Below are 24,376 nucleotides of genomic sequence, written 5' to 3'. Positions count from 1 at the left end.
TCAACTCCTCGGCTTCAGGATCCAGAATCCATTTTAGGTCTTTACAAAAGACCAAACCTTAAGTCTGTTCCACCTAAAACTTAGTTGGGTCGGTTTAATTATCCTCCAGCCTTAACCAATTTTTATCACATTACCTTCCTAGAAATGAAGGTTGGGCACAAACGACGAACGTGCCGGTCAGATCTCGGGATACTGCGTCTACGTTGCCGCCATCTTGGCTCCGTATTTCCCCCTGGTATGACACAGGGGATTCCCATTTTCCGAGCCGCAATGGCGCCCGATGCCTGCCAACGGCTCCTCTTGGTCACATGACCGCTAAAGTCATATGATATCATCGTTTGTTTTCCGGCCTCGCTGGTGGAGCCGCAGCAGAAACAGAGGCTTGTGAGTATCGGTAGGGGGAGAGTGTTCTAGAGCCGTGGACAGGCTGGATGGGGAGTTTTGGTCAAACGGAGAGTCCAGGAAACTGGATTCGCCTTCTTCCTGTAGGAGTCGCCGTCATTACATTGTTAATCCCGCTGAGTTCGGGGGGATTTGAGAAGGTAAGTAACGCGCTAATGATGGGTGATGTTTGTATTAGTTCTTTGGAGGAATAATGCAAAGTAGCCCTTTAGTAAACAAGATCTCCGGCGAGGAAAGTTTTCATTTATTAATCAAATTACGGGGTGTTGAGATGGTCCAGCCTTCCCTGTAGTGTTGTTACCTGTCTCGAATCTGGTAGTTTGTTTTAGATAAAGATGTCGCAAAGAAATTTATTTGAACGGCTAAAAGTTCCCCTTTTTAGTCGGGTCCACACACAAGCAACAATTAAGAGAAGCTTGTTTCAGAGACATCCGGTTTTGCTGAAGCTGCCGTTTTGGTAGTGCGGTAAGGCTTGGTTCCCGCCGCGCTTCCAGTGTCTTTGCTGGTGGTTGTTTTTTTTTGTCATATTTTACAAAGATTAAGAGCAAAAAACTCCTTGTACAGGAGGAAGTTCGAGCCACTTTCTCTGTTCGATATAGTTAATAGATCCAAGGATCTCACCAGCCATTTCTTGAAAGAAGCCAGGGAATCAGCTTCAGCAACATGGCTGGGCAGCTTGTTCCACACTCCTACAACCCTTTGTGTAAAGAAGTGCCTCATGTTAGGATTAAAATCCACTTCCATGTATTTTCCACTGGTGCCCTCTGGTTCATGTTTCTCTAATTCTGGAGAAGCCCATTGGGCTGACTTTGTCCAGGCTAGAGTAAACGTTGACCTGTTATCTACAATTATTTGAGCACAAGAAGTTCCTGGTCCACGTGAAAGACTTTCTTCTGTTTCTTGTTTCGTCCAAGTTCTTAATTACAGGCTTATTGACTTCAGATTTCTGTCTGGTTTATATTTGACTGATATATTTGATTTGTAACTGCTCTTGGCACTGTTCAGGTTCTGAGCTCAGAGTGGCCTTCCCTCAGGTGTGCTGGAATGTAACCAATCAGAACTCCCACCGTGGGTGTGTCCCAGGTGTCCACCTGCCTGCTCATCATCAGCTGGACACCCAGAGCTGCTCAGACAGAAATCACAGCACAGATCAAACACCAATATCTCGCACAAACACAACAAACTGGAATGCTACAGAATCCTAAACAGACAATACACACTAGCCAAATATTTGACCAAGATAAGAAACAGCAAAAAGAAACAGACCCTGATGAAGTACGGGCTCAGTGACCACAGCCTGGCCATAGAAACTGGGCGACACAGGCAGACCTGGCTGCCCAGAGAGGACAGCCTGTGCTCCCACTGCCAGCGGGGAGAAACAGAGACTGAGGTGCACTTCCTACTGCACTGTGACAGATAATCTGGGATTAGAGAAACATTCTTCACCAGCTTTACAAATCGAATTCCAGAAGTCCCACACCTGCCAGAATCACAACACGTCCCAATTCTACTGGGAGAGGGAGGAGGGAACTCAGCTGAACTGGCAGCCCAGTATGTGATCTCCTGTCTCAGCCTGAGGAAAACTGAACATGTCTCCCGATAATGCTCCATATGTTTATGATTGTGTCTTTATTGTAAATGTCTGTAGATTTTTGTTTTTTGTTAACAGTATATTTTTTTTGCTTTTTGCAGCACTGATTTTACTCATTGGTCATGCCAGTAAGCACCTTGACTTGAAATAGGGAGCAAAGTCTTGACTGTCAGGGTGAGGAGAGACAATAGAGTTCTGTGTTGTGGATCTGGGGGAAATAATGTGCTTTAACAGGGGTATTTGTGGAAACCAGGACTGAGCTTGGAAGAGTCTCAGCCAGGAGATCAGTCAGTACTTGCCCCGGTCAGAGAAGGGTCTGCCCCAGGCCCAGCTCCAGAACCGGGACCGAGGAGGCCTCTGTCTCTCCAGGTCAGCCCCCTGCTGCTGAACGAGCAGCTGCTCTGGGTCAGCGGCGGCGCTGGAGAAGTGGACACTTACCGGATCCCCCTGGTGACCTTCACCCCGCAGGGCAGCCTGCTCGCTTTCTGTGAGGCCAGGAAGCACTCCTCCTCGGACAGCGGAGCCAAGTTCATTGCCACTAGGCGCTCCACAGACAGAGGTCAGTCCCCGGTCCCGCTGTTCCTCCTTCTGAGTTTAGTGTCTGGACTGTATTAACCCCTCTCTCTCAGTGCAGAGTTAATGTCCTGTAGTGTCCAGTCAGTGTGTCTGGACTGTATTAACACCTCTCTCTCAGTGCAGTGTTAATGTCCTGTAGTGTCCAGTCAGTGTGTCTCGACTGTATTAACCCCTCTCTCTCAGTGCAGTGTTAATGTACTGGAGTGTCCAGTCAGTGTGTCTGGACTGTATTAACCCCTCTCTCTTAGTGCAGTGTTAATGCACTGTAGTGTCCAGTCAGTGTGTCTGGACTGTATTAACCCCTCTCTCTCAGTGCAGTGTTAATGTCCTGTAGTGTCCAGTCAGTGTGTCTGGACTGTATTAACCCCTCTCTCTCAGTGCAGTGTTAATGTACTGTAGTGTCCAGTCAGGGTGCCTGTACTGTACAGTCTTATGTTGCTCATGTAGTATATGGTATTTGTCATCATGGGGTCAGAGTGTTTTGTCTCCCTGGCTCAGAGTTGTGATCCCTCTCCTCTCTCAGGTGCCACATGGAGCCCTACCTCCTTCATTGTGGACGACGGGGAGGTGACCGATGGGCTGAACCTGGGCTCTGTGGTGGTGGACGAGGAGACGGGCACGGTGTTTGTCATGTACACCCTGTGCCCTCACTACGTCGGCTGCAGCGTGTCCAGCACCATGCTGATTCACAGCGCTGATGACGGGCTGAGCTGGAGCAGGCCCAGGAACCTGTCCACCGAGCTGGGCACCAAGATGTTCATGCCAGGGCCAGGCTACGGCCTCCAGGTATGGGGGCAGGAGGTGGAGGGGTTCATGTGTTTTAATTAAACACTGAATACAAGCTTAATTAATGATAATGGGCAGTACTCATGTATTTTGTCAATTTGAACAGTGCAGTGGGACACACTGAGAGAGAGGGGTTAATACAGTCGAGACACACTGACTGGACACTACAGGACATTAACACTGCACTGAGAGAGAGGGGTTAATACAGTCCAGACACACTGGCTGGACACTACAGCATAAGAAAGTCAGCCGCAGTCCCCGATCAGTGTTCCTGACCACCTGGTGTATTGGTCTGTCTGTGTCCGTGTAGAAGCGCCTCCCCCCGGCTCAGGGCAGGCTGATAGTGTGTGGTCACGGGACGATCAGCGGGGACGGGGTGTTCTGTGTGCTCAGCGACGATCACGGGCAGACCTGGAGAAACGGAGCAGCGCTGAAGAGTATCCCTTACAACCAGCCGAAACGCGCCGGGGACTTCAACCCAGACGAGTGCCAGGCAGGTCTCTCGCACACGGGGGAGGGGTGTAACTCGGATGCTGGTTCAGGGATTTTCGAATAAACTTGTTTTCGAACACTCAAGGTGATGCACCTGATGTTGAGCCTCTTCCATCTGGCTGGCTGATCGTCACCAAGTGCCCTGGCTCTGGCTCTGAGCTCTTGGCCTCAGCCTGTCTCTGCTTGTCCTGCCTGAGTAGCTCATTGTCCGTGGATACTGACCTCTGTTGTCCTTGTGTCCCGTTCCCCTCTCTGTCCGCCTCACCCCCCGCCTCTCTCTCTCTCTCTCTCTCTCCTGGAAGCCGGTGGAGATGCCCGACGGCTCGGTGGTGGTCAACGCCCGCAACCAGAACGCGTACCACTGCCGCTGCCGGCTGCTGGCGCGCAGCGAGGACGGCTGCCAGACGCTGCCCGTGGAGAGCGTGCGCTTCGACGAGACGCTCGTGGACCCCGCGGTGGCGGCCGGAGCCCTGCTCAAGGACGGGGTGCTGTTCTTCACCAACCCCGCCAACCCCCACCATCGTAAGAGCCCGAGCACGAGGGGGGGGGTCACAGGCGAGAGGAGACCCCTGATCCCAGGATCTCAGCCAGCTGTGTTTTTGGAGAATCCGGGGTATTGGCCTCAACAAAATGGCGGGGCAGCTTGTTCCACTCTCCCGCCACCCTTTGTGTAGAGCACAGCCTCCTGTCCCGATTGGAGGACCTCAGCCAGCTGTGTTTTTTAGAGAATCCAGGGTATCGGCCTCAACAGCATGGCTGGGCAGCTTGTTCCACACTCCCGCCACCCTTTGTGTAAAGCAGAGACTCCTGTTCTCGGGTTTAAATGCTCTTTCACATAGTTCCCACTTGTGGTTCTAGAGAAGTATTCTGGAGTGTCTCTCATTGCCTTTAAGAATTCTGAAACTTGAGCTCTGAATTTTGAATCTCTGTCCAGGCGTAGTGTTTTCTGTCTCCGACTATTGAAATTCAGTGCTTTGTAGGGGATAAGACTGGCCATCCCTGGCCAGCGTGTCTTCCTGACCACCTTGCAAATACCTGTTGACTTTGCTCACCCCTGTGCGGCCTGTCAAGCTCGTGGAGGGCACGTGCTTTGAGGCTGAGGGAAGAGTTGGAGCTTTTCTTTCTCAAGACACATGGCGCCCCCTGGTGTTTCAGACAGGTCACTTCTCACAGGGAGGGGGGAGCTCTGTTGCACATGCAACACACCCTGTTAACACTCTTCTCAGGCGCAGTTGGTGCCCCGCCATCCTCTCTGCTTGCCTCTCCGCCTCTCTCTCAGCAGTGTGTAACGTCTGAGTCCGCAAGTCTGTGTTGTGGTCCTCTCCCCTCCAGATATCCAGCAGCCATATCACCCTGCAGCTCCCAGCTGGCAGCCCACTGGAGCTCAGGGCCTGGCCAGTATCTGGAGGGGAGACTCCTGGGAAAGCTAAGGTTGCTGCTGGAAGAGGTGTTAGAGGGACCAGTAGGGGGCGCTCACCCTGTGGTCTGTGTGGGTCAAATACCCCAGTATAGTGACGGGGACACTATACTGTAAAAAAGCTGAATGAGACATAAAACCGTGGTCCCGACTCCCTGTGGTCAGTAAAAATCCCAGGGCGTTTCTCAACGAGAGTAGGTGTGTTAATCTGGTGTCCTGGCCAAACTTCTCCCTGGCCTTTACCCATCATGGCCTCCTAATAATCCCCATCTCTGAACTGGCTTCATCACTCTGCTCTCCTCCCCACTGAGAGCTGGTGTGTGTGAGCAGACTGGAGTATCATCCAGGTGGGGCTGCACACTGGGGGTGGTGGAGGGGATCCCCATTACCTGTAAAATGCTGAGAAAGTGCTGAGTGGAGTGTCCAGGAAAGAGCTATGTAAGTGTGAGGAATTGTTATTTATCAATCTGGCATGAAGACAGTCTGGGAACTGGGGCTGCTGGGAATTGAGTGACTGGGGTGGGGTGGGGGGTGTGGGCCTGCACGTTGCCTTAGTAACAGCACACGTGGACAAGGCCGTGAGCAGAGCCAGGGTTGCGCCGGATTTCAGGCCGAGGAGAGAGAAACCCCCGGGCCGGGCGCTTGCCCCCTGGTGTGGCCTCGCTCTCGGTAACCCCTCTCCCTCTCCCCGCCCCCAGGCGTGAACCTGACGCTGCGCTGGTCCTTCACCAACGGCTCGTCCTGGGAGCCCCGGACGCTGCGGCTGTGGCGGGGCCCCAGCGCCTACTCCTCCATGACGACGCTGCGCGGCCGCGTGGAGGACAGGAAGTACATCTACGTGGTCTATGAGAAAGGGCACCGGGACGCCTATGAGTCCGTCTCCTTTGCCAAGATCCACCTGTACGGGGGCGTGTAGGGCCCGGCGCGGGCCGCGCTCACTGGAGAGGTCAGGCTGCTGGAGCTCAGCGTCTCGTCGGGGTCTGGTTTGTTTTCGACGCGGAAAGCTTTCAGTTCCCGCTGAGCAACCGGACGGATGTTTCTGAACTGCTGCTCTAGAACTTCACACAGGATCCACAAGAACCCACTTATTCTGGGATGGGAAAACCTGATTTAGCCCTGACCCTGTTGCTGTGATTTTTTTCTCCTCTCTGTTGCTGCCAGCCTTGGCGCATGAAGGCTTGAGCGCGGGGCAGCAGTCCTGGGCCGTTCTTGGCACGGGCGAACAGGCCTTGGTGATCAGGGGTTGTACTTGAGCCCTTGCCAGCCTGTGGCTCGCTGTGCCAGGCCTGGCAGGGACGCTGTAGACCAGGGACCAGGTCTGGGGTGTTTCCTTTGTAGCACCGGGGGTGGGTTGTTGTAGTCAACGTCTGAGGTGTTTCCACTGTCCAGCCCCAGGGGGCAGTGGTAGTCTGGGGGTATTTCCACTTTAGAGCCCCAGAGGGCAGTGTTGTTGCAGACCAGGTCTGGGGTATTTGTTCTGTCCAGCCCCAGGGGGCAGTGGTAGTCTGGGGGTATTTCTACTATAGAGCCCCAGGGGGCAGTGTTGTAGCAGACCAGCTCTGGGGTTTTTCTGCTGTCCAACCCCGGGGGGCAGTGGTAGACCAGGTCTGGGGTATTTGTTCTGTCCAGCCCCGGGGGGCAGTGGTAGGCCAGGTCTGGGGTATTTGTTCTGTCTAGCCCTGGGGGGCAGTGGTAGACCAGGTCTGGGGTATTTGTTCTGTCCAGCCCCGGGGGGCAGTGGTAGACCAGGCTGAGCGCTGGCTTCCTGGAGCTGGCAGGGCTCTCCTGTGTGTCTGTGGGCCTGTCTGGGATGCACGGGTGGGAGTGGGTCAGAGATTTCTTGAGCTGGGAGCTGACAGAGCAGTGGGACAGAGGGATACGGTGGACTTGGAGTGTTTGTTCATGTTCAGAGGGGAAGACAAACTCAGGGATAATGGACATGTTCCTTGCATGGAACCTATTTAATAATTTTGGGGAAAAATACTTCCAAGTTCTTGTATGTATTTTGTAAAGCATAAACATCTTAATAAAGTACATAATAAATAGTGTTGCCTGATTTTTCTGAAGTCTTTGGAACCTACTGTATATTCTAAGCATTGGGGCTCTTGAATTACCGAAGCAGAATTTTGCCGTTATAATGGCAGACAAATTGTAAATGCAGTGTAAGTTCACTAACCTGGGGGGCTGGAAAACACTCTTCTACCGTTACACTGATATGGCCTCCTGGTTCTGTAGAACCGACACCCACTCCTGGGCTGCACCAGAACTGAACCAGCACCGTAGTGACTCCCACTACTGAGGCGTTCTGGTCTGTCCGTGTCCAGTTTCTACAGACAAGCTGTGGTCAGTAAACCTATCCTTTCTCAAGGCAGGGTCTACCTCCATTACAGTCACTACGGAGTTGCATTATTTACAGGATCCCGACTTCCGTTTTTCAGAGTGATAATTGGTATTTCTATGCCCAAATTGCAGATGTCGCATCAAATGCGCATGCAGCAGCCTGGTTCTGCTTGTCCAAACAAGGCTGCCGTAGGGGCCCAACCGTGGACTCCTGTCCGCTTCCTAGCTTTGTTCGTCAGCTGCTGTTCATGTTGCCTGCTGGCGGGGAGTACGTGTGACAGCCTGGGGAGTCACCGCCTGGGACAGCCAGACCCGCTGCGGGGCAGAGTTTTGTCCGTGAGCTGCGTAACCCTTGCGTAAGCCTTGCTGTAAATCGCCCATCACGATGGATCGTTTTTGCACTTCGATGCGGTCTCAATTCCTAGCGTGCTTGTCACAGGTCGTTCAGTGAACCGTGAACGTTTTGTCTCTTTATACTGTGATTGTTTACGCTTAATGTATCACGTCGTGCGTCTTAAATCCACGTATATATGATACGCTGCTACAGACGGTATAGAAACCTTCACTGTGTACAACCGTCCAGCACGCAACCCTAGGTGCGCCACATGAAGCCTACGTGTCGGGGCAGTGTACAAAATGAGTATCTCGTTACTTCATGTTTCTGACAAAAAGGGTGGCGTTTGGAGGATGCATAAAGCCGGAACTGAGCGAAAAGGCAAGAAAGGAGAACTTGTACGAATTCTCGGTGTAAACCCCTTTCGTCATGGGCAACACCCACGGTCAATGAATATACAAAATGAGTACAACATCGTGGGATTACGAAGGTGAAAAATAACCTGAAGGTAGTACATATGGAATGGCAGTGTGTGCCTTTCAAATATGAAGCCTAGGGTGGTTCCCGTTAACTATTCATACTGCGGTTAGAAGAGGCAGTCAGCTCATCGTGTTCGTATAGAGTAGAACACACCGGGATTGACTGGACATCGCCATTCATTAATTTTGTTCACTGAGATAATGGGATGCTTGCAGACTAACACGGCGGCGGTATCTCTTCTGGGATGACTGGACACGTTTGAGCCGTGACGAGGCTGTCCGCAGATGCAGTTTAGCATCACCGTGCCCGCGATGACGCAGGTGCAGTCCTTACCGGGACTGGGAAGGATGGACCACCACATTGAGAATATGTAGCATGCCTGAAATGGTGAATAACTACTGTTAGTATCATTCAGATTCGTTGTTCCAATAGTGATTTCTGTAAACGCGAGAAGCACGTTGAAAACCGAGAACAGTTATGTTTTCACACTTTATTTAATTACGCCCTATCATTTATTTATTTTGCGACCGAGTGCAGCATAACAAGCCTTCACCAACCAAGAGGTCCTGCTAAACAGTATTTGAGGAACATATATTAGAAGTACATAATACAGTAAAATACGTACTTCTTTTGCATTATTGAAAAGTGAAATTGCAGAGGAGATAAATGATTTCATACAGAAAAAAAAACAGGAATCACTTCTTTGCACAAAGGGTGGTGGGGGTGTGGAACAAGCTGTCCAACCATGTTGTTGAAACTGATACCCAGGCTGCTTTCATCACACAGCTGGATGGGGGTCATTGAGTACCTTAGCTTTACGTATCACCCGAAGGACACCGCCTTTTTACAGTAAAGTGACCCCGTCACTGTACTGGGGCATTAGGACCCACACAGACTGCAGGGTGAGCGCCCCCTACTGGTCCCTCTTAACACCTCTTCCAGCAGCAGCCTTGGCTTTCCCAGGAGTCTCCCCTCCAGGTACTGACCGGGCTCCCTCCTGCTGAGCTCCAGGGGGCTGCCTGCTGGGAGCTGCAGGGGGATACGAGGGTGCGTGGCACAGACAGGGCAGTAACTCTTCCCTCTGACCTCTCCCTCCCAGGCCGCTGCCCCGAAGTCCAGGTCCGGCGCTTTCCAGACTGTGCCCCTCTCACATGGACGCCCTGCTGTAGAGAGGGGAGACCCGGCGGGGGCTGGGCCGAGACCCGGATCTCCGATCTCCGAGAGCCGGGATGCCCTTCCGCAGCCAGCTGGCCTCCGTCATGGAGGCGCTGTTCCGGGCGGCGGTGTGCGAGGTCTCGGAGCTCTTCGAGGGCAGCATGGCGGCGGCGCGGCTGGAGCTGGCCCGGGCCAGGCGGGAGAACGAGGCCCTGCGGCGGCGCCTGCGGCGGCGGGCCGCGGGTGGGGGGGCACGCTCCGTGGGGGTCCAGGCACCGGCAGGTCAGTGCACAAGCTCAGGCCCTTGTTTCTGAGCTGAGAGGGGGGTTATAAAAAAACTCGAGCCCCCAGCCAGAAAAGCATGTCTTCCCCAGCAGACGGTGGGAGCTCGGAAAGGCGGAAGTACTGTGTGAGGCTCAGGGTGTCGTGGGTTCGGGCGTGTGGGTGTGGCGCCAGTCAGCCTTGGAGAGACCCCTCTGAGAGATCCCCCCGGATCCCCTAGTTTGAGCTCTGTGGTACGAGGCACTGTTTCTAAAGATGAGACAGGCTTCGGTTCTCAACGGTTTTAACACACGGAGCTGGGTGAGTGACACTGTATCAGACACGCCCATAAAGGGAGTGACGCTATGTCAGACACGGCCATGATTGAGTGACACTGTATCAGACACGCCCACAATGGGAGTGACACTATGTCAGACACTCCCAGAATGGGAGTTGCACTGTATCAGACACGCCCACAGAGTCTGTGTGAGACACTGTATCAGACACACCCACAGAGTCTGTGTGAGACACTGTATCAGACACACCCACAGAGTCTGTGTGAGACACTGTATCAGACACGCCCACAGAGTCTGTGTGAGACACTGTATCAGACACACCCACAGAGACTGTGTGAGACACTGTATCAGACCCGCCCACAGAGTCTTTGTGAGACACTGTATCAGACCCGCCCACAGAGTCTGTGTGAGACACTGTATCAGACACGCCCACAGAGTCTGTGTGAGACACTGTATCAGACTCGCCCACAGAGTCTATGTGAGACACTGTATCAGACACGCCCACAGAGTCTGTGTGAGACACTGTATCAGACACGCCCACAGAGTCTTTGTGAGACACTGTATCAGACCCGCCCACAGAGTCTGTGTGAGACACTGTATCAGACACGCCCACAGAGTCTGTGTGAGACACTGTATCAGACACGCCTACAGAGTCTGTGTGAGACACTGTATCAGACCCGCCCACAGAGTCTGTGTGAGACACTGTATCAGACACGCCCACAGAGTCTGTGTGAGACACTGTATCAGACACGCCTACAGAGTCTGTGTGAGACACTGTATCAGACCCGCCCACAGAGTCTGTGTGAGACACTGTATCAGACACGCCTACAGAGTCTGTGTGAGACACTGTATCAGACCCGCCCACAGAGTCTGTGTGAGACACTGTATCAGACACGCCCACAGAGTCTTTGTGAGACACTGTATCAGACCCGCCCACAGAGTCTGTGTGAGACACTGTATCAGACACGCCCACAGAGTCTGTGTGAGACACTGTATCAGACACGCCCACAGAGTCTGCGTGAGACACTGTATCAGACACGCCCACAGAGTCTATGTGAGACACTGTGTCAGACACGCCCACAGAGTCTGTGTGAGACACTGTATCAGACCCGCCCACAGAGTCTGCGTGAGACACTGTATCAGACACGCCCACAGAGTCTGTGTGAGACACTGTCAGACACGCCCACAGAGTCTGCGTGAGACACTGTGTCAGACACGCCCACAGAGTCTGCGTGAGACACTGTATCAGACACGCCTACAGAGTCTGTGTGAGACACTGTATCAGACCCGCCCACAGAGACTGTGTGAGACACTGTATCAGACACACCCACAGAGACTGTGTGAGACACTGTATCAGACACGCCTACAGAGACTGTGTGAGACACTGTATCAGACACGCCCACAGAGTCTGTGTGAGACACTGTATCAGACACGCCCACAGAGTCTGTGTGAGACACTGTATCAGACACGCCTACAGAGTCTGTGTGAGACACTGTATCAGACACGCCTACAGAGTCTGTGTGAGACACTGTATCAGACACGCCTACAGAGTCTGTGTGAGACACTGTATCAGACACACCCACAGAGACTGTGTGAGACACTGTATCAGACACGCCTACAGAGTCTGTGTGAGACACTGTATCAGACACGCCCACAGAGTCTGTGTGAGACACTGTATCAGACACGCCCACAGAGTCTGTGTGAGACACTGTATCAGACACACCCACAGAGACTGTGTGAGACACTGTATCAGACACACCTACAGAGACTGCGTGAGACACTGTATCAGACACGCCCACAGAGTCTGTGTGAGACACTGTATCAGACACACCCACAGAGTCTGTTTGAGACACCATATCAGACACGCCCACACTGGGGGTGACACTATTATCGGACATGCCTGCAATGGGAGTGCGATTGTGTCAGACATGCTCACAGTGTGAGTAGTTGGAGTGACACTCTATCAGACCCAGGGTGGGAGTGGCACTGTGTCAGACATGCCCACAGTGTGAGTGGCACTGTATCAGTAAAACACATTATGGCGTAACACGTGCAGCTCTGCTCTGTCCCTGCTGGGACTGGATCGCAGTGTCCCACAGAGTGGAGTCAGACACAGCACCACTCCCTAGACAGCGGTCACCATCAAAAGACCAACAAAGGTCTCCACTGTCCAGGAGTCCAGATCGTGATGTCACTTCTCTGACCCGCTCACTGTGTCAGGCCTGGTTCCAGTACTGGCATTACTCCTCTGCAGCTGTGCTCAGAACTGTCTGCAATTTCTCTCTCGCAGGAGCTGAGGAGGACAGAGCTCCTGCAGTCACAGAGAGCCTCTTTGACAAGGAACGGGGTCTGTGGACATTCGGAGAGCTGATGTCTAAGGGCATACCAGTGGGAACTGATGATCGGTATCCTGTCCACCTCACAGAGGAGGACACTGACCTGGAATCTGTTGTGATTAAAGAGGAGGTCAGTAGTATGAATTTGATCTGGGTCTTCAGCTGTATAATGTTTTCTGCCAAGGTTTAAAATGACACTGGTTGAGTTCTTAAACACTTCCTAAACTAATAAACCGAGGAACAGGAGGCATGGTGATACACAAAGGGTGGTTAGAGTGTGGAACAAGCTGCTTACCCGTGTTGTTGAAGCCAATACTCTGGCTTCTTTCAAGACATAGCAGGATGACATTGTCCAGTTAGGATAAGAGGCAAGTCTTTACACAAAGGGTGGTGGGAGTGTGAAACAAGCTGCTTAGCCATGTTGTTGAAGTCAATACCCATAGAGACATTGTACCAGGGTTGGGAACCACAGCTGTAGGCAGCACTGTAAGAAACAGTGCTCTGCACAGCACTATATTCCGATAGCTCACCTCTACTCCTGTACAGGTGTGGACTACCAGTGGTAACTGCAGTGCATATCTAGAACCATGTAGTGTAGTGTTGCTCAGAAATCTCCTCTTGTCTTTTATAGTACGAAGACATGGAGGAATCGCTTCTTGTCAAACAGGAGAGGCCTGGAGAGGACTCGGGCAGCGGCTGTCTGAAGAGAGAATTAGCCACAGGTGTGTCAAGCACGAACCGCTGAAAATAACAACGTGTTTACATCCAGGGAAACAGACTCTCATTGAGTAGGGTGCCCCAGAATGTACTCCGCTGTCCTTGGCAGAAATTCTCCTTGCACTCACGATTTGCGTATTCGTTATTTTATTCGGTTTGGTGGGTTTTTTTGGAAGAAAGTGTGGCCCCGCTTTCTGTTCATTTTTGTTTTACGTTTCAAGTCTATTTTTACATTAAGTGGAGAGTAAAAATACATTAGATTTATAGTGCCATTAAAGGTGTTCATTATCATCATCATCCCACTATTGTGTCCCAACAGCCTGCTACCACCATGAAAGACAGGATGTTTTTAAGGGTGCTGACTAGCCCAAATGCCACTAGATTCCCTGAGCCATCTTTGTCATTAAAGACACGTGACAAGATCATGGACCAGGTACTCAGTGAGGTGTCAAACTGCATCTTGTTTAGTTCAAGAATCACATCAAGGTTGAACGACGTAAAATTTATGTTGAGGTGGAGAAACACATCTTGCTCTTCCACTCAGCGGCAAATCATGTAAGAACATCACCATACAGATATGGTCTGGAAAAGATACGGCCCAGTTAATCTCTGCGGGTGTACAGCGTGAGTGTCATGTTTAATCAACTGCATGACAGGAGTGTGGTGGAAGTAAACGTAATTTCATTAATTAAACGGTATAATCTGTCACATAGCTATTGCATGTGTTTGTCGGTTACACCGTTTCATTGCTATCTGTGCTATATGGTGTACAAAGGAACTGAAGAATTTTTGTTGTGCTATACACAGCAGAGTATACACTTCTGAGACACACCCAGCACAGATCACCTCTCTTTAGTCAGTCGAAAAGTCTGGTCTCGCACATAGATCGCACAAGCAGACAACCAAGATAGACAGGCACACAGATCCTCAATATCCATTCACAGATTACACATGAATGGTTTTCAGACCAACTCACACCTATCAGACAGGAAGAGATAGACACACTCACACGGATCAAACAAGTACAGACAAACACACACAAAGATTAGACAGGAATGGACAGACACACTTAGATCAGACAGGAACAGACAGACACACTCGCACAGATCAGACAGGTACAGACACACAGATCAGACAGGTGCAGATAGAATCACTCACACCAATCATACAAGAACGGACACATCCACTCTCGTATATCAGACAGGAACAAATAAATCAGTTCCGAAATTAAGTAGCTTTAGCATTTCATTATGGGAGTCATTCTTACACCTTGTTCTCTGGTCTGTAGCAGGTTCAGAGGTCAGCGTGCTCCCCGACTCTGGAGAACAGAGCCCTGCTGAGCAGCAGTGCCCCAGGGAGAGGTGGGGCTCTGGCATGAGGCAAGAGACAGAGCCCGCACCCGCAGGGGGTGAGAAAGAGCTTGCCAGGTGGCCAAGATGTAGGCTAAGCGTAGACGGGCCTAGGGGACGCGACTCTGTGCAGGTGATGGCTTCCTGGCCCGACTGCGTCACGCTGCAGTGTAGCCTGCTGGGATCCAAGCTCCACGCGGAGAAGCCCAGCAGTGTCGGACGCGATTGCGGTACGTGGACAGCTGGCCAACTGGAGCCCGTCATCATGGAAACACAGAGCGACAGAGACGTGACTGTCCTGAGGATTACAGAGCAGGGTGCCGAGCTCCAGCCCCATCAGGCCGCAGAGCAACACATCGAGCTGGAGCCCATCCGCGCCCAAGTGGAGGGCCCGGATGGCAAACCGCTGGGACCCTACGAACGACCTGGCAGGGCGCACCTGGAATCTCACAGCTCGGATCCGGCCCCCGTTAAAGAGGAGCGGCGTAGCGAAGGGGTCGAGCGGCTGGTCCGATTCCCGGGGGACTGGGAACACGGTGGACAGCCTGCGGAGCAGAGGGAAAGGGAGATCTCCTGCCAGGAGCTGGGGGAAACGCCCCCGGAGAGAGGCGTGGATGAGAGCCGATCGGTACAGCACGGACAGGAGCTGACCGGACCGTCCTGCTCTATTGCCCCAACGCTGGCCATTGAGAGCTCCGCAGCGTCCAGTGCAAACACTGGGGGGTATCGCTGTGCCCACTGCAGCATAGTTTTAAGCACCGCCTGGTCTCTCAAAATGCACCAGCGGACCCACACAGGAGAGAAACCGTACTGCTGCACCTTGTGCGGGAAGAGCTTCAGCTACTCGGGGCATCTCAAATCCCACGAGCGCATCCACACGGGAGAGAGGCCCTACCGCTGCGCCCAGTGCGGGAAGAGCTTCAGCCTGGCGGGCGACCTGAAGATCCACCAGCGCATCCACACCGGAGAGAGGCCGTACTGCTGCTCCGAGTGCGGGAAGACCTTCAACCAGCTGGGCCACCTCAAGACGCACCAGCTCATCCACACCGGGGAGAGACCCTACACCTGCTCGCAGTGCGGGAAGAGCTTCCGGCAGTCGTGCAACCTCAAAGCGCACCACCAGATTCACACGGGCGAGCGGCCGCACTGCTGCGGCCAGTGCGGGAAGAGCTTCAGCAAACTAGTCAACCTGAAGAGGCACCAGAGCACGCACACGGGAAAGAGGCCCTACTGCTGCACCATCTGCAAGAAGAGTTTCATTCAGACCAGCGACCTCAAGAGGCACTTGATTACTCACACCGAAGAGAGACCGTAGGGCCCCATCTGGTCCGTATCGGCAGTTCCTATTTTCCTGGTGACTGTACAGGTGGAGCCCCCGTTCTCTGGTCCAGTTTATTCCAATTGAAGCCTCAGCATGGAGCTGCGTGGCCTAACCCCATACACACCTGGCGAACAAACCGCTGCCCTCACGCCTGTGGGAATCACAGCGCTGTGCTGATCAGATCTGTCAAACCTGTTGAGATGGAGCAAGAGCACAGGTCACAGGTCACAGGACACAAGTTAACGTCGGCTCTCGGCTCGTTTTGGCATTTCATACTTCTTAGAGGCGACACCCTTGTGAAAACTCTTTGCAGCCTCTTGTGCCAGACCCCACACATAGCTGGGAGGTCCCCAGGGTGTGTATGGATAAATTCTCGCAAGGCTTTGTGAGTCGAGGAGGCTTTCTGTTACTTCTTTACAGGTTGCCAAACCCAACACAACGTCAGGACTGGATCAGGGAGAATCTGGTCTGTCTGCACCTGGAGCCAGACAGGACAGGGCGTGCATCATCTGGGCGGTCTGCTCTCTCAAGTCGGTCTCCTCCGCCGTCAGGGCGCTGTGCCGGGGAACGGGCCCCACAGTGCTCCCACTGAAGACCGGATCCAGTGTAGAGTCCCAGGGGTCGGGCAAGACACGGTGCAGGCAGAGGGGCTGGCGGCCTGAGGCAGAGTACAAGGAGCAGTGAGGGGGCTAGCCAGGAACAGGGCTGTAGCGAAGGCAGGTGAGGATGGGAAGGACCACCAGGGACAGAAGCCGTGCTGATTGTTCTGAGCTCTATAATTGTGCGTTCAAGCCTGGGTCATGTCTCTAGATGGCTGTGACTGGAAATCCACTGTTGGCCTACCATTGATGGTAGGGTGGGATTATTTGGTTCGGTCTCTCTGGGTGATATAGCCTCCCTACCTCCCCTGTGGCCTCCTGAGTGATTGCAGGTGTACAGTGCTGGCAGTGAGCGGGACAGCTCTCCTCCAATCAGTGTTCATCCTCCGGTGTGGGGTGGAGCTTCCTGTGACAGGAAGACAGGCCAATCAGAGCAGTCTGACCGCCCTTCCTCACTCTCCCCTGTGTGCGGTCACAGGGTTCAGAGTTGTAAGTAGAGACATTAAAACACACAGCTGGTGATTTGGGGGTTTCTTTTAAAAACACTTTATACCCTTGCTGCAATTCATCTGTATAATCACTGCTACCCCAGAACCCCTAGGCATCAGGATTTCCAGTGTGGGAAGTGTGTGTCTAAGGTAAAATATCAAAGACATCATGATTAAATGAGTGTGATCTGTGCCTTTGTACTGTAGATTTAACTGATGATGATTCTTACTTGCTTTCCTATGTTGTTGTCACCCACATTGCGTAAATAAATGTCACTTTAATGATACTAAGACGCTTCAACTGTTTTTTTTTTCTTTTCACGTGTTTTGCATTTGTTTAGGTGGAAGGGGACTGTACAGACCAGTGGCTATCAACATGTCGACAGTGTGACTGTATATTTCTTGTGACTTGGTTATTTATGTAAATTTTATTGTTCTAGTTGTGCTCAGGTGTGTCTTGCTGGGAAGAGGTCTCTGTTGTCGTTGTTTAAGTTTCATGCACTCAGGTGCGAGTTTTTAGTAGGGCCACTGCTTGAACCCCATCATGAGGCAGGTGAGTGTCTTTCGTTTCTGGTATGTTTCATAATACTTGCTTTCACATGTGTGCTTAATTCTGTGTTGGCTGTCACATTTGTTGTTGATGACTGATGACATTCTGATCCTTTTCTTTTTGATTTCCCAGAATCTCCTAAGGTTATGCTTAAAATGCTTAATGTTTATGTACACGTTTTGCCTTTCTGGGTTTTCCCTTTAATTTTTTTTTTCAGTTTCATTTCTCCAGGGTCCTTATTTTTAAAAGTGAGTTTCCCCAGATTCATGGTGTGTTTAATGTTTAATGCATCGTTCCTCTTTCTGCAGTGCAGTCCCTGGATACACTTTTCTCTCTGCACCCCTGCACAGAAGGCTGTCTCTGCCTTTTCTAGGTGTGATGGCAGCCTGATGTGCCCTCTTTACCATAAAAAGCTGTGCCATTGTGCTGCAAACCACGCTATTAAACCCGTTATTTTCTTTGAACAGCTGGAAAATAAGAAGTGGTTTAAAAACTATTTGTACAGAAGGAAACAGGACACTGTTGGTCCTACTTTCCCACTTTGTGCTGTACGTAGATGTATACATTAAAAATGTCCACTTTGCACCCTAGACAGTGACTAAAACTTACAGACACACAAAATTCTCAGTAGAGCAATGAAATTTTACTATCTTTTTACTAGTAAAAGCGGCACAACTCTGAGTTTCTTGCTAAATCAGGTTTATGGCGTGTAGATTCTGAGAAAGATTCCACTTTAATCCTTTACATTAGGGGATTAATCAAATTTAAGCTCCCAAATGTCATAATCAGGCCGTGTACCTTTAAATACACATTTCCCCGGTAAAACAGTAACTACAGCCTATTAAAGAGGAAACTGATTATCTGGACCGGGAAAGATGAGTAAAAATACTGGGATTAAAACAAAGAGTAAAAGTTACAGGCAACTTCACGCGCAAAATTCCCATTCCAAGATCTCAAGTTACATTTCATCCGACACAAACAAGATAATCAAAACGAGAGGAGATTACGGAGTCTCTCGGTTATAAACACAAAACAGGATAGCAGAGGCAGTGAGAGGGAGAGGAGATGAAGAAAGGCCATTTTACTTGTTCAAAAAGCAAAATGAGTGGGTTTTTTTTTTTAATCAAGAAGATCCTGGTTTTATTGGTACACACATTTACACACAATACTTTTTACAATTTACAATTTTTTTCAGTTGGGTTTCAGCGTATCAGTAAAAATAAAAATATATACATATGATCTGTTATTCCATCTGTTGAAGTACCGCTGTCAGTCATTCTGAATGTCTGCCCATATGTCACAGGCCTGTGTGTCTGCCAGTCAACCGGCAGGTGAATCATGATGCCAGACAGAACATCAGTCCTCATCAGATTGCCAGTCACTCAAAACTGGAGGTGCTCTTTCGCTCCAGGATGTCAGGTCCCGAGTTCCTGCAGGCCGCTGAACTGTCTCAGGTGAAAGCGGTTCTCAGTGTGTCGGACCATCGAGCGGAGAGCAGTCAACCCAGTGAGAGCCTGAGCGAGCAAACGAGAAAGAGAGACGGGGTTTACAGACGCCATGGCATTCTGACTGAAAACTACAGCCAGTCCATGTACTCTGAGCTGTGCTTTATCGAGAAGCTTGGGTTCCCTCCCTGGAAGAGTGGATGGCTGGCAAGCGTTCATGTGTCAGAGCTACTGCTCATTAGCCATTGAATTATTTACTGATCTGCCACTTTTACCCAAGGCGACGGATATTTGCACCCGTTTATACAGCTGGGAATTTGTTTTACTGGCTCTGGTGAAGTATCTTGCCCTGAAGTTACAACAGCAGCATCTCACCTGTCATTCGAACCCACAGCTTTCCATGAACGAGTCCGGCACCCTAATCACTGCTCCTCACTGCTGCCTCCTGCTGGCAGCACGTATCCCATGTGGCTTTACTGGAAGGATCCATCTAATCGAGGATCTGTTCCTAATTCAACCCAGTCTGCAGGCCTTCCAGTTTGCGACAAGTGGCTTCTTAATTACCTGATACTCAGCAGGGTCAATACAGGATCAGTATAGAAATGAAGGAGCTGGTTATATCAAAACTCTGGAATGGAGCACACAGGAAGGGCGTAGCCTTGAGTTTGGAAATGAACACCCTAGGACATTTCTTAGCATCAAATAATTTCAAGAAAATCCACAAAATTAAATATTTAGACTCTCATCAGTCAATTGATGTTATATTCTGTCTACGTTGACCGGAATAAAACCTGAAGGGAAGTCATCGAAAAGGCAAGTACCTTTCTTCCTGTATATGAGTTATGCGGGCTGTGAATTTACAGAGGCTACTTTGAAATATCACATGCCTTCAATTAAACCATTCTTCTCAGTCTTTTAACTGTCCTGTTGAATAAGGTAACTGCTAGACATTTTTGGTTCCTGATGTACGAATTTTGCTTTAAATACCCCCTTTTTTTTTAGCAAAATCCCTCCACTGTAAACTAACTGGCTGCTAGAGAAATGGGTCTTATTCTGATGAATGAAATGCATTAGCTTGGACTGTACCGATATGGACATACTGTTGTTCAAACAGAACCAGCTCGCCCTTCAAGGGTACAGAGACTGCAGTTTTATGCAGAGCACCAACTGGAGCTTGCAATGCAAACGAGATCGCCCGGGCCAAGGACAGACTGGCGTTCCGACCGGAAATAGAGCCTTAACCCGCAAGAGAAACGGACAGCTGCTGCAGAGCCGCGGGGGGCAAGGGCCCTGGGCTCGGCCAGAGAGGATTCATCTTCCGGATTCCGGTGCCGGGACGGAGGCAGGCTCTCACCTGGGTCAGCAGGAAGAGGGCCAGCACGATGTGGACGCCCCGCTCCAGCGGCTGGATCAGGATGGCTTCGTTGAACAGCTGGAACAGGATCAAAGGGAGCTGCAGCAACAGGCTGAGCAGCCAGAACCCGGCCAGTTCAGGGACCTGCCACCAGGGGGAGACAGAGGTTCTCACAACAGGCTGAGCAGCCAGAACCCGGCCAGTTCAGGGGGAGACAGAGGTTCACACAACAGGCTTAGCAGCTGGAACCTGGCCAGTTCATGGGGAGACAGAGGTTTACACAACAGGCTGAGCAGCCAGAATCCAGCCAGTTCAAGGACCTGCCACCAGGGGGAGACAGAGTTCACACAACAGGCTTTCAGAGACTGCAGCTCAGTGACCCCATGGTGCTGCTTCATATAAAACTGCACACCCATGAAATTCTCTAACACTTGGCCTGTACCTGTGCAATAATGTGTCACTCCAAAACAAGGTGCTTTTTGTATTGTACATTTTGGTAATTTTGCAACAGATTTTTTGACTTGAGTCTGCTAGTGTAATATCTGTGCTACTGTAAATTTTGTCTATCAGTCCGTAGTTCATGAAATTTATGCTTCTACAGTTGTAACACTGTCCATTTTAGTGTCTACTACATCATACTTTTACAACTATCTTCATCTTTTAATGTGAGTTTAGCTTGTTGGTAACAGGACTATCCTGCTGTAATTCCAACACACAATTCAATTCAACTTCATTTGTATTTATACTAACACGGGTGCATAGTATAGTGAAAATAGTTTCTCATAAGTCTCTCAGGTGCAGTATATAAATAGAACAGAAGACAAGACAACAGACAGTAACACAATAACAATAACAGTGTAATCAAAAACTGTGAAAATACCCAAACAGAGAAAAATACACAACTGGACAAAAACAGTGCAAAAGTAATCCGGGGAACAGTGCAAAAATAATACGGTGATTAATAAGTTACAACTAGTAAACTACTACAGTTTTAAGTACAGCTTTGGCTTACATTCAGTTGTCGTGTATGTAGTGGTGTAGGAGTACAGTCATTGTGGGTACAGGAAGAAGTGAGGAGAGATCATAGTGTGATGGGAGGGAGTGGGGGCATCACCAGCTTGACGGCTCTGGGGAAGAGCTATTTTGGAGTCTAGTTGTGTGCGACTGGAGCGTCAGTGTTTTTGGAATGCTGGCTTTAATGTGTGGAATAAGTAGTTTTTCAAAGCACTTCATTATGATGGGGGTGAGTGCAAACACTACAGTAAGAGAACAGTGAAACATGACTCACCTGTACTTTCACCATGGCCCCCTGGTTTAACATGACTGTTCACCTGTACTTTTACTCTTGTCCCTGTTTCAAGGTTGGCTATTCACCACAGCCCCTGGTGAGTGAAGACTGTTCAAAAACAGACAGAGACACAGACGGTACCTTTTCCTGCAGGTTCCCAGTGTAGCCCAGGTAAAGTCTGATGGCTTCTATCACAGTCATTAAAATGAGGATGGTGATGAGAATGAACTTGTAGTAATCAGTGAGCACTGGATACTGAGAGAGAAAGAGACAGAACAAGGGAGCCATTAACCCAGTTCAAACACCAAATATCTACACAGTCTAGGACGCTAACACAGTACAGGTAAAAGAAGGAAGCAGAGTGAAGGACATGTTTGTTTTTTCAGGCACAAAGAATAAAGAAAGACAGAAACCCAAACACAGAGAGAGACAGAAAGAGGTACAGAACAACAGACACGAAGGCTTATAAGTTTACCTTGAGCTGTAGCATGACAACCTCACACACCCACCAGAGGGGGAAAAACCACAGATTGAAGAACAGGGACATCTGGAGAGGAAGACTAGACACCACCTCACTGTCTGCAAGAGAGAGGGCAAGGTTTTAATCATAAAGACGCACAGTCTGACTGGGCACTACAAAACATTGACACTGCACCAAGAGAGAGGGGTTAATACAGTCCAGGCACACTGACTGGACACTACAGGACATTAACACCGCACTGAGAGAGAGGGGTTAATACAGTCCAGACACACTGACTGGACACTACAGGACATTAACACTGCACTGAGAGAGAGGGGTTAATACAGTCCAGACACACTGACTGGACACTACAGTACATTAACACTGCACTGAGAGAGAGGGGTTAATACAGTCCAGACACACTGACTGGACACTACAGGACATTAACACTGCACTGAGAGAGAGGGGTTAATACAGTCCAGACACACTTATTATAAATATTCCCTCTCAGTCTTTTCACAAATTCTGTAGAACAGCCAGAAAACAAAACACGGGTAAACCGTACGGCACAGTACGTCATACTCCATGAGCCGCCTCTATTAAATGTAAGTTGACAATTAAATATCTTGAAGACTTACTGACAGAAGCGAAATGCTCCTCATACAGGGGCCGAGTTCGGTTCTGGTCGGTAAAAACCGTGCGAGACAAGTCTTCCAGGCGCCTTCGCACAGGCTCCGGTAGAGACATCTTTCTTTCAGCTAGGGTTGGGAAAGGAAAGTCATTTCGGCTCTAACCCCCGGTAAGGCGAGACGCCTGCCTCTAAAGGCTCTCTGGAGCCAGAATGGCCTACATGGCGCGACAGTTTCCTTCCGGTTCAGACAAAAGGAAGCGCCGCAAACCTCAGGTTGCCTAGACAACTGACGCTCCGACAGCCAATCAGAGCACACATGAGCAATTCACAGCTGCAAGTGCGACATGACCGTTGGGAGGCATTAGTCTTCACTGTGTGCGTAAATGGAGCTTTAAACACGTAAATGAACAATTCAATACAATCTGGATATTTAGGTCTTCATTGTAACATATCGATATCCTGTCCAAAAAACTGTTTCCCCCCCAATTTTTTTATAGAGGTGTCGACTAGCCCAAATGCCAGTAGTGTGAGCCGCTTTGTCATCAAAGACAGGCGATGAGGCCATGAACCAAGCAATCAATAAAGTGTCAAACCGCGTCTCACATCGTCTGTTTGCAGTGAAAAGATTAGCTCGAGATTCACGTCGAAGATGGACGACGTAAAAGTTACTGTTGAGGCGGAGAAATACAAAATGCTCTACTGCCCACCAGTACGGCATGTAAGGACATCATCGTACAGGTACAGTCTGGAAGAGATGGGGCTAAGTTCATCTCCACCGGAGCACAGCGTGAGTGTCGTGTAGTAAAATACTTGCTATAACACAGAAAGAAATGACGAAAAATATGTTTTTAATTTAGACGATGTCTTGTTGCAATACTAGCGCTTCATATTATGAGAACAGTTGGTGTCAATGCTTGGCTGAGAAGCCGATGGTATGAAACTACAGTATCATCTTTGGGTAACCTACCGTGATGACTGAAGGCCACTAAATCAGAATCCCCTTCAAATAACATGCAAGTGCCACAAACCATGTCATTTTGTCTTTAATTGTGCTAAAGGCAAATTTCTGTGATACACAGGCATCACCAGCAGTTAGTAAGTTTGTATTTTGTTCCCTATTTTGTATCTATAAATGACAGCAGGGTGTAAATTGCACAATAACTATTGTATGTTATCATGTACTCAGTTTGTTCAAGGAGTTTTGTTTTGTGTTTTAAAGAGAGCAGAACAGCACTATGCATTGTTTAACCAAATGGTTCTAGTTGGTCAGTCCAGGGGCAAATTGTAAAAGCTCTACATTTCAGTTAAAGCTGCTGTTGCTTGGGTAAACAAAAAAAAAGATAGGGAAAGTGGCAACATCTGCAACTCATCCATGCTTAAGTTTTCTAATCACTTTATCCCGGGGGAGTTGGAATTCTATCCCAGCAAGCAATGGGCATAAGGCAGGGTACACTGTGGACAGGACACCAGTCCATCACAAGACACACACACACACTCGAGACAAAAGTTTGGATTCAGGGTTGCTTTAAAATAACTGCGGGGCTGGGCTGAAGGGGGATCCCCAGTGGTTTCACTCAGCTGTGCCCTTTAAGTCCTGGAATCGCTGGTTGCCATCAGGCTGATATCGTCAGCCAGCTGTGGCGCAGGACTGCCAGCAGGGCGGCGCACCACTGCAGGAGAACAGCTGGGGTTGGGTGACCTTGAGATC

General features: G+C 50.1%; 3 protein-coding genes across 7 annotated transcripts; 2 read left to right on the top strand and 1 right to left on the bottom strand.

The window, feature by feature from the left end:
• Nucleotides 1–338: 338 nt before the first annotated feature.
• neu1 (neuraminidase 1) lies at nucleotides 339–7,309 on the top strand. Its single transcript, XM_015354041.2, has 6 exons — nucleotides 339–542; nucleotides 2,363–2,552; nucleotides 3,093–3,355; nucleotides 3,666–3,848; nucleotides 4,150–4,369; nucleotides 5,963–7,309. The coding sequence occupies exons 1-6, from the start codon at nucleotides 432–434 to the stop codon at nucleotides 6,178–6,180; spliced, it is 1,185 nt and encodes a 394-aa protein (XP_015209527.2). The 5' UTR covers nucleotides 339–431; the 3' UTR covers nucleotides 6,181–7,309.
• A 463-nt stretch (nucleotides 7,310–7,772) lies between these two features.
• On the top strand, nucleotides 7,773–17,227 carry LOC102686147 (zinc finger protein 3-like). Of its 5 annotated transcripts, none has more exons than XM_006634132.3 (5): nucleotides 7,773–7,960; nucleotides 9,518–9,855; nucleotides 12,421–12,596; nucleotides 13,098–13,188; nucleotides 14,475–17,227. In XM_006634132.3, exons 2-5 carry the CDS (start codon nucleotides 9,648–9,650, stop codon nucleotides 15,845–15,847), a joined length of 1,848 nt encoding a protein of 615 aa, XP_006634195.2. In that variant the 5' UTR covers nucleotides 7,773–7,960; nucleotides 9,518–9,647; the 3' UTR covers nucleotides 15,848–17,227. The 5 variants fall into 5 exon arrangements, with proteins under 5 accessions (XP_006634195.2, XP_015209523.2, XP_015209524.2 ...); XM_015354037.2 differs by having other exon boundaries at nucleotides 14,472–17,227; XM_015354038.2 differs by lacking the exon at nucleotides 7,773–7,960 and adding an exon at nucleotides 7,967–8,805 and having other exon boundaries at nucleotides 14,472–17,227.
• Nucleotides 17,228–18,556: 1,329 nt separating this feature from the next.
• On the bottom strand, nucleotides 18,557–22,892 carry tmem17 (transmembrane protein 17). Its single transcript, XM_069191284.1, has 5 exons — nucleotides 22,676–22,892; nucleotides 22,053–22,156; nucleotides 21,719–21,832; nucleotides 20,290–20,433; nucleotides 18,557–19,004 (listed from the first exon to the last, which is right to left on the bottom strand). The coding sequence occupies exons 1-5, from the start codon at nucleotides 22,782–22,784 to the stop codon at nucleotides 18,906–18,908; spliced, it is 570 nt and encodes a 189-aa protein (XP_069047385.1). The 5' UTR covers nucleotides 22,785–22,892; the 3' UTR covers nucleotides 18,557–18,905.
• Between the last annotated feature and the right edge of the window lie 1,484 nt (nucleotides 22,893–24,376).

This window comes from Lepisosteus oculatus, chromosome 6 (assembly GCF_040954835.1).
Source record: "Lepisosteus oculatus isolate fLepOcu1 chromosome 6, fLepOcu1.hap2, whole genome shotgun sequence".
NCBI classification, from domain to species: Eukaryota; Metazoa; Chordata; class Actinopteri; order Semionotiformes; family Lepisosteidae; genus Lepisosteus; species Lepisosteus oculatus.
The sequence above is the reverse complement of the archived record's forward strand: the minus strand, read 5'-3'. Positions and strand labels throughout refer to the sequence as shown.

What these genes read in the sequence shown, in the direction of transcription:
- tmem17 (XM_069191284.1), bottom strand. Translation starts at nt 22,784, where the DNA reads ATGTCTCTACCGGAGCCTGTGCGAAGGCGCCTGGAAGACTTGTCTCGC. An exon ending in CTGGGAACCTGCAGGAAAAG is followed by an intron (nt 20,434 to 21,718) that starts GTACCGTCTGTG and finishes CCCTGGTGGCAG; the next exon opens with GTCCCTGAACTGGCCGGGTT. An exon ending in CCCTCTTCCTGCTGACCCAG is followed by an intron (nt 19,005 to 20,289) that starts GTGAGAGCCTGC and finishes TTGCTCGCTCAG; the next exon opens with GCTCTCACTGGGTTGACTGC.
- LOC102686147 (XM_015354037.2), top strand. Translation starts at nt 9,648, where the DNA reads ATGCCCTTCCGCAGCCAGCTGGCCTCCGTCATGGAGGCGCTGTTCCGG. An exon ending in GGGGGTCCAGGCACCGGCAG is followed by an intron (nt 9,856 to 12,420) that starts GTCAGTGCACAA and finishes TCTCTCTCGCAG; the next exon opens with GAGCTGAGGAGGACAGAGCT. An exon ending in GAAGAGAGAATTAGCCACAG is followed by an intron (nt 13,189 to 14,471) that starts GTGTGTCAAGCA and finishes TCTGGTCTGTAG; the next exon opens with CAGGTTCAGAGGTCAGCGTG.
- neu1 (XM_015354041.2), top strand. Translation starts at nt 432, where the DNA reads ATGGGGAGTTTTGGTCAAACGGAGAGTCCAGGAAACTGGATTCGCCTT. An exon ending in GTTCGGGGGGATTTGAGAAG is followed by an intron (nt 543 to 2,362) that starts GTAAGTAACGCG and finishes CTGTCTCTCCAG; the next exon opens with GTCAGCCCCCTGCTGCTGAA. An exon ending in CCCCGCCAACCCCCACCATC is followed by an intron (nt 4,370 to 5,962) that starts GTAAGAGCCCGA and finishes CCCCGCCCCCAG; the next exon opens with GCGTGAACCTGACGCTGCGC.